The 8,070-nt window shown below is 43.7% G+C and overlaps 1 protein-coding gene and 1 long non-coding RNA gene across 2 annotated transcripts; one reads left to right on the top strand and one right to left on the bottom strand.

Moving 5' to 3' along the window:
* Positions 1-264: 264 nt before the first annotated feature.
* LOC109523041 (transmembrane protein 121) lies at positions 265-3,044 on the bottom strand. Its single transcript, XM_019881879.1, has one exon. The coding sequence runs from the start codon at positions 1,785-1,787 to the stop codon at positions 837-839; it is 951 nt and encodes a 316-aa protein (XP_019737438.1). The 5' UTR covers positions 1,788-3,044; the 3' UTR covers positions 265-836.
* A 1,226-nt stretch (positions 3,045-4,270) lies between these two features.
* Positions 4,271-7,996, top strand: LOC109523033 (uncharacterized). Its single transcript, XR_002169683.1, has 3 exons — positions 4,271-4,466; positions 4,623-4,701; positions 7,914-7,996. It is a non-coding gene; the product is annotated as an uncharacterized LOC109523033 (long non-coding RNA).
* Positions 7,997-8,070: the final 74 nt, after the last annotated feature.

Genomic DNA, 8,070 nt, shown 5'->3' with positions numbered 1-8,070 from the left:
AACCAACATTGAATTAATAAGCCATCTCAGAGTTTATTGGCTACTTCGGCAGTAAACACCGAGATATATGCAGTATTCTTTTGTGATGCCTCATGCAACATGGGAGACAGTTTTTTTCCTATAAACTTTTCAATGATGTCTTTTGGAGCCTCCAACTGGAGGTGCCAGGTTTAGATTAAAAAAGAATAGATAGAAAGATATAGATAGATAGCTAGAGAGATAGAGAGATAGATAGATAGATGCTGCAAAATCATCACTTCAGCATTGAGTGGAAAAATCATTTTATGTTTTATTTTTGCAGCACAGGTTAATTAAAGACCTGCGGAATTTGACTTGAAAACAGATCACACACTTACTTAACTGGTCCAATGACTGAAATGGCGTGATGCAAACCCTGTTCTCACAGAAGAAGGACAGTACTTTATCAAAAAGTCACATAGAAAAGACACTTCTGCCATAATTTGAACAGTTATTTTCACATTAATTGGTGTCCCTTTGCTCAAGTTTTGTTCTAAAGCCCTCGACTACTAAGACTCAAGCAAAAAAATAAATAAAATAGACACCACATCACACATTAGAATGCAACAGCCAATTCAAAAATATATACTTTTGTTTTTTTTTTCCCCCCCACACCATTGGAAAAATACACAATCAACCGAATTCACAGGAGGAAAGCGTTTCAACAAAATCACAAGATCTAAATTGCAACATGACACACCTGGAAATGCTGGATAACCCTCTTGTGTGCGCATTAGTATTCCGTTTGATCAAATGACCTAAAAAAGTGTAAAACATTGTGCACTGCCAGCATCTTGAGGATCCTGCAAAGCATCTTGTCACGTGTGCTCGCATGTTGTCACCTCAGGCAAGGGTGTCTGGTCCTGGATAACGACTTGGGGAGGGGTGGGGGCAGGGCGGGCGTGGGCAAGTGAGTTTTTCTGCAGCTCAACTCCAAAAGCAGGTGGGGCACTCTGCAACTGTCTCCTGTACTGGACAAAGCTGCAGGTCTTTAGGATGATAGCCAGTACGTTCTTCCCTATTAGGATCCCCGACACCCTCGCATCCCTGTACAAAATCATGTTGCCACCACGGATAAAGAGTGTGATGACGTTGATGGTCACTAAGCTGAGGATTGGGTACAGAAGCATCTTATGGGGCACAATGTTGATACCTTGCATGCTGATTTCACTCAAAGACACACAGGGTAGCACGAGGAGGAGGATGTAGCAGTAAAAAAACATCAAGCCCTCCGCCCACAGAGGGAGGCCCTTCTTCTGGGGCTCCCACAGGTTGGCCTGAATGTCCAGAATGTCAAGCAAATCCACCACCACCCAGAAGAGACGATTGCGGATTTCCTCGCGCTTCTTGAAGGCACGCACATACTCCATGTGGTCAATAGCCACCAGCACCACAAAGAGCACTGGAATGCAGATGGAGAGCAGCAGTGTTAGTGCCTTCCTGGCAAGAGCGTCCAGGCTTTTCCTGTCGGCCTTATAGTTCTGATACACAAAGTACACCTTGATTTCCAGCACAAAGATGTAGAGGAACCAAAGGATCATGGCATACCCCCGCTTGGCCGTGCGCACTTCGGCCCCCACCCATACGGCCACGTAGCGCAAGACAATCAGAAAGCAGATGTCTCCCACCATGACCATGATGCAGATGCCAATCTTGCGCGGGCCGTGGTTCTGCTCCACCAGGTAGGCATCAATCAATGCCATGCTGCTCATGATGAGGATGGTGGACAGGCACACGTGTGGCTTGTTGGTGGGAGGTGGGGGTACCATTCTTGCTAAGTTGAGAGGAGGAGGAGAAGCTGTGTCCTGGAGAGGAGTGTCCTCAGTGTGGCCAGGCTGTAGTATTCGCCAAAGTGGCTTCTGCTTTAGCCAGAATCCCGGAAACGGGAGTTACGAATATCAACTCAGTCACTCTTTGCTTATGTCCAAGCCACCTGCCAGGTAGACAGAACCCTTCATTTAGAGAATCACTCTCAACCAGGGTGCCAGCAAGTTAACGGATGCCAGCATGTCTCATCCTCATTAAATGCAATGCAATATTTGAACAAATTACTTACATGTCCTATTATTAGGGACAAAACATTACATTGCAGATTCACTTTCAACATTCGTATTTGCCTGATCTTCAGAGAAAAAGGTTCATCTTAGTCCTCACTTGAGTCCCCCCTTGTACTTTATCCTAATGACTGGTGCGCAGTCACCCATGAGACTTTGCAGAGATCACAAAGCCCATCTGTAATCCACAGCAAGAGAAAGACAAAGCGGCACAGGATCCTCTTCCACTTTGACAGATGTAAATCCGCCACTTATGGGTTTTCCTCTTCCTTTTTCAAAGAGCAGTCCCAAAACATTGCGGTTGTAATCCACTTACAGTTCAGACTGCATCAGCAGGAGGCATCTTAATGGTCTGGAGAAAGGAGGTTATTGATATGTTGTGCTGGTTGAGGGTGCAAAAGCCCAGAAAAGACTTTGGAGTAAAAAGAGCTTTTCAGTAAGTCTGGATTTTTAAATGGGTTTTTCTCTCACGGAGTTTTCGTCTCCATCATCCAGCATCAGTGAAGTCAAAAGTAGTAATGTCAATCTTGTCTTTCTTACCTAGCCTTTTGACGCCTTTAAAGGAGGAAGATTTGCAGTAAATGTGTCACAATCTCTCTCCAGTCAGTTGTGTCTCGCAGCATATATCTGGACTGGTTGTCTCTGTAAAAGGATCCCCCCGAGCCCCCACTTGCCAGATCCCGCAACCTTTTCACTCTACTACTCCGGCTTCTTCGCTGTGCCAGGCACACCGGGATCAACAGCGACAGTGTTTGATTCACCCTCTGCAGGCTTTTCCCAGCCCCAGCGATCACTTTGATACTCCGACACCTCTGCCCGTTTCCCTGTGCACTTTCCAGCTCTCTCTGCAAAGTCGCAGATGCACCCTGGTGCACGCTCCTGAGGGTTTTCTCTTTATCCCGTGCCGCCACCCTCCTCTCCCCTCTCCCTCCTCTGCTCAAGTAAAGGCACTTGCTCTGTGGAGGTGATGCTTGGCACACCACAGCTGCAGAGAGAGAGAGAGAGAGAGAGAGAGAGAGAGAGAGAGAGAGAGAGAGAGAGAGAGAGAGAGAGAGAGACGTTTACATAGGGTGATGAAATGCAGGGCGGGGGAGTTTTGCAGCTTGGCTGAATGCACAACTTCTCAGTCTCAATCTTTTTTTTTTCCACACTCCCTTTGCATCTGTCTTTTTTTTTCTCACATTGTGTCTAGGGCCAGTATCCCATTTTCCGAGGCTGTTTCTCATTTGAGTCTCACAAAAAACTCCGGTAACCTCCTTCAGTAAGCAGTTGATTAAGACACTGTGCATTCTTGCTGGTTGCAGCGGAAGAGAATGAGAAGTGATCCGAAGAGGGAGTATTGGGTGAGAAGAGATCCTTTCCAACAGGATTACAGAACTCTGGTTTCTCCACAAACTGCGTCTGCAATCACGGGAGACCTGGAGGAAATTAGGCAAAGGGGCAGCCAAGATGGGCTCTTTTGACATCGAGATTTCCTATTGATCTGGGGAAAGAGCATTGCATCAGAAGACTATGGGTGAGGATACTGAAAAGAAAGAAGATTAAGAGGAGGAGGAAATGTGGAAAGATACAATTGTGGTGAGACAAATGGAAATGATAAAAACAGAAGTCATTGAAACTGAAATGAATATGTTATAGAAGGTGTTTGGAAAGGTGCTTCATTTGGACAAAAGACTTCTGATTTACTTTTTATATTGGACTTAATCGATCGGGGGCTGGATTACTTTGTTCACATTGACTCTTCATTGTCTTGGAAAAAAAATTGTATGCCTTCAGGATTTTGGGGAAGGCCTTTTTTTCTGTTTCCCAGTGCACAAAGCAAAGTTCATAAAGGCATGACTTTGGCATGAATTCTAAAATTTGAGAGGCAAGCCATCTCCAAAACCACTGACCTCATAAATACCATTGAACGTCACACAATCCATTCTGGGGTGCCGGTTGACCTCCAATTTGTTGACATTTTAAAACTATTTTCCCATTAAGAAACAATGACAATTGAACCTTAGCCAGAAGACCTTATTGGTGTCCAAGTTGTTCCGTTATAGTCTCGTGAAACATTAAACCATTTCTACCAGAATGTGTAACCTACTCATTAACAGTACTGATGAACATAAGGGAGGATTTCTGTCATGCGTCTGTGTGAAATTGTGTTGTTATGGTTTCAGTGTGTGGGTGAGTGATGGGTGGTGGGCGAGGCCTTCGGCGACGCACCTGTCGGGAATCGCAATCACTGGCTTTTTAGGTGCAACTGCAGCAGCGTGCTCGTGTTGGACTATTCACTTGCAGACCTCCGTGCACTTAGTAGAAGTTCTCTCTCTCTCCTCTTTTTTCCTGTATTTCCCTCCTCGACGATTGACTGATTGACTTTTTGCACTTGTCTCCAGTTATCGGTATGTCACCTTAATCCTTAATTTCGCATTTCGAACTAGTTAGACAAGTTATTTGTCCATTTCGTTTTTCTTTTTTTTTTTTTGTGGCCGCTCTTTGTTTTTGGTATCATAGCGTTGTTTGTTTTCACATTCGTCGTTCTCTTCATACTTTGTTTTTCAGGGAATTCATCTTGAGAATGTTTTTGTGGATCCACATACAGGCGTTGCCATTTATGACAACTACAATGTGTGCCTGAGAGGTGAGTCTCTTCTTCTTTGGGATACAGTTGACTCGGAAGGTTTGTTCTATGCTCCCTGACCTTGATTTATTGTCACTTTATCCGTATTGTATTGAGAGCTATCACAATAACACAAAGGAAGTTAATCCTCTCGATCAGGGGTCGGGAACCTTTTTGACTAAGAGAGCCATAAAAGCAAAATATTTGGAAACGTATTTCAGTGAGAGCCATATATGTATGCGTGTATGTATATATATATATAAACTGTATTGTAAAAGCGAATTCAACAAAATGTCAGTATAATAAGCCTCTGAATGTACTCTTTTAAATAATTTTGTGATAATACTCACCATTCATGAGGATGGTTTTCCGTTCCTCACGATTGACAAAAATCCAGCAAAACTAGCAGAATTATAGTCAGCTTGCCGGGTCCATATGCTGAGTTGCTGCTGGCTTGCTTGCACCCTGATCAGTAGCTTGCACGTTTCCTTTCCGCTGTCTCTCGCAGGATATTTTGATGCGAACGTAGCATGGCGCGTTTCAAAGTGTCGCTTTACATTTGACCGTTACATCGATGGTATTTTGTTTGCAAATCAGACACACCGCAGAACCTGTTCCCTCCACAAAGGCGAATCCTTCGGTCCATTCGTCCTGAAGTCTACCATACTCATCTTTTTTTCTTGTCGCCATCGTATTCGTTTAGGATTAGCTTTGAGCTAATGACCGAGCGGGCTGATTCAAAAGGGAGTGTTTACCTGTTTCCGCAGCAACGACCAACGTAGGCCAGTATTATCCAATCAAAGTTGCTCCTGGAGCCAACTGCAGCCCTGAACACAAAATGAGCAGTAAAAAAATCGATGGATGGATTAAACAAGCGAGAATATTTTGTTTTATCTGCGAGCCAGATGCAATCATCAAAAGAGCCACATATGGCTCGTGAGCCATAGGTTCCCGACCCCTGCTCTAGATTGATATTTACCTGAAGTATTTTGCATTCCGCAATGGTTTCATGTGACATCAAGGAGTAGTGATTGTTTGACCTCTCAAAGTTCTGGTCATTTTTCATCCTTAAAATTTTGAGTCGTGCCAGTATTTCTTCTGAGTGAATGGGAGACAAAAATCCATGGACCAAATCCAAAATCTTGGACAGTCATTCCATTCCATTCCGTTAGATTGGATTGGCAGAGTGGAGATTAACTCTCCAAAATAGTGATGAAAACATCTACTTTGGTGCAGGAGATGGGCAGCGACGGGCGGTCATGGAAATATTTTGACCTTGTTATGTATATTGCTGACATGTGTCGTAAATCGCCTCGTGACAATTGAGGTTGTTCCACTGTGCCATCCAGAATGATAACACAACTAGAGATGTTTCGCCAGCTGGGCCAATTAGTGATAATCCCTCCTTGGAGACCCCAAACTGCTCTCATTATGGCAGTATGAAGTCATTTACTACTCGCTTCATGAATTGCACACTCTGAGAGGTCACAAGTATTGCTTCTCTATACAGTCGGGTGACTCTCTTCATCAGTCTGTGACTTAACGTCATTGCGAGCAAAAGATGCAGATGTTAGTTGTGCAGATGATCACCACGGATGTGGTGACAGTCAACAGCTGCCATCGTGGATGTCGGTCTTCTATCCTTGTGTCGTTGATCACTAGAGCACATGGAGGCCTCATGTCTAAGGAAGTAGGACAAATCAAACCTTTTGCTGCTTTCTGGTGAGCAATTTTTCTGATTTTTCAAATCGGTCATGACATTCAAGTATATGATTAAGCAAGATAGGACTCAGGTCATTCTAAGTTTGGTTTTTGGAGTCCAGTCACATGCCTACGTGATATTCTGCAGTCCAAAAGGTAAAATCACCGGGGAGCAGGGACGGCTCCAGGATTTTTTTTTTTTCCTCTCGGCGGTAAAGGAGGTGCGAGACCGACAAATAGTGGGGCTGAGAAAGTAATTTATCATTACATTTTAGCATGTCAAATAAAATGGTGGAGGGGCTTAACAGATTTTCTGACTGGGCCTCTCGCCCCGGTCTAGCGCCATACCTGACGGGAAGGGGTCGGAGGGCGTGGGGAACTGTCGTCTAATGAATGATCACTGGTCACCCTACCCAATAACTGGGATTTGTCCTTGACCAGATATTGGTCACTCGAGCTAACGGCACCGGTTTAATGTCTAAATTGGAAATTCAAATGACTGGCTGGGTTGTCTGCACCACAGGGGAACTATCCCTGTCACTATAATAGTTGGACTCTCATAACATCAGCCTCAGAGATTGATACGCTATACCGCCAAAGTCCACATTTGTTATTCCTTTCACATTGCACCCTGTAATCTATAATTTATGTCTTCATTTACATGCCTTTTGTGATTTACAATGGAGGCCAACACAATGTTAACCTCTCCATTAGAAAGGGCAGTTCACCTGAGCTTGAAGGCAAAGTCTCATCTCCAAAATATCCTCATTTATGCACCCTCAGCATTGGCTATTTTGTCTTTCTTTACTTTGTCTGTGAAGGTTAAATCGAAGGCAACTGAATTTCTCAGAAGAGACTCCACTTTGGGTCAAAACGGTCACATCTCAAATAGAAATGATATCCTTGAGAGGACAACAATGTCCAGAGTAGTTTATAATGTAAGTCTTCTTTGGCGAAGAGTCATCTGAAGAGTATTTGCACCAATCGCCTTCATAAGTCTACCATCTCAGTGAGTTAAATAATGTATCTGCCAGGCATTTTTTTTTAATGTTACCATTATATAGACTCCCAAAAGAGAGTTAAGATGGATCGCTAGAAATCCCTTGAGAGAAATTAAATGTTTTGCAGTATATTATTGAATGTGAGGAGGTAATACATCCATGTACACCTGACAATTCATCAAGTTATTTGTTAGAAGTCACACTGACAGTATAGGCAAGTCATTTCTATTGGCAGCCATACATACCAGTGTTTGGTATACAATATTATAAAATCACAAGCTGTTCCTTTTTTTTTTTCTTCATACTTTTCTCTTCTCCTCATTCTGGTACCAATTGACCTTGTCTCTCCAAAAATGAACACACAGGATGCTCATTTTTCTGTTCTTAAATGTTACCATGTTCAAATGGGTATTCACAAGGGTGTCTCCTGTCAATGTCTACCTTCTCCAAAGCACTCTTAGTTTTATTCCTCATCAAAGAAGGGATTCTGCAAGCATCTGCTTTCGTTGTCTTCCTTTTCACTTCATTTAGACAAAAATGCAGACATCAAGACCTGCAGGGGGGCAACAACCAAAGGTGCCTGCAAAGCATCACCAGACAGAAAACTCCCGTGCATCCTAACATGCCCCCAATTAACCCCCCCCCCCCCCCCCCCCCCCCCCCAAAACAACCAGAAGCGTGAAACAGC

Source organism: Hippocampus comes, unplaced genomic scaffold (assembly GCF_001891065.2).
Source record: "Hippocampus comes isolate QL1 unplaced genomic scaffold, H_comes_QL1_v1.1 scaffold36, whole genome shotgun sequence".
NCBI lineage: Eukaryota > Metazoa > Chordata > Actinopteri > Syngnathiformes > Syngnathidae > Hippocampus > Hippocampus comes.
The sequence above is the reverse complement of the archived record's forward strand: the minus strand, read 5'-3'. Positions and strand labels throughout refer to the sequence as shown.

What these genes read in the sequence shown, in the direction of transcription:
- LOC109523041 (XM_019881879.1), bottom strand. Translation starts at nt 1,787, where the DNA reads ATGGTACCCCCACCTCCCACCAACAAGCCACACGTGTGCCTGTCCACC.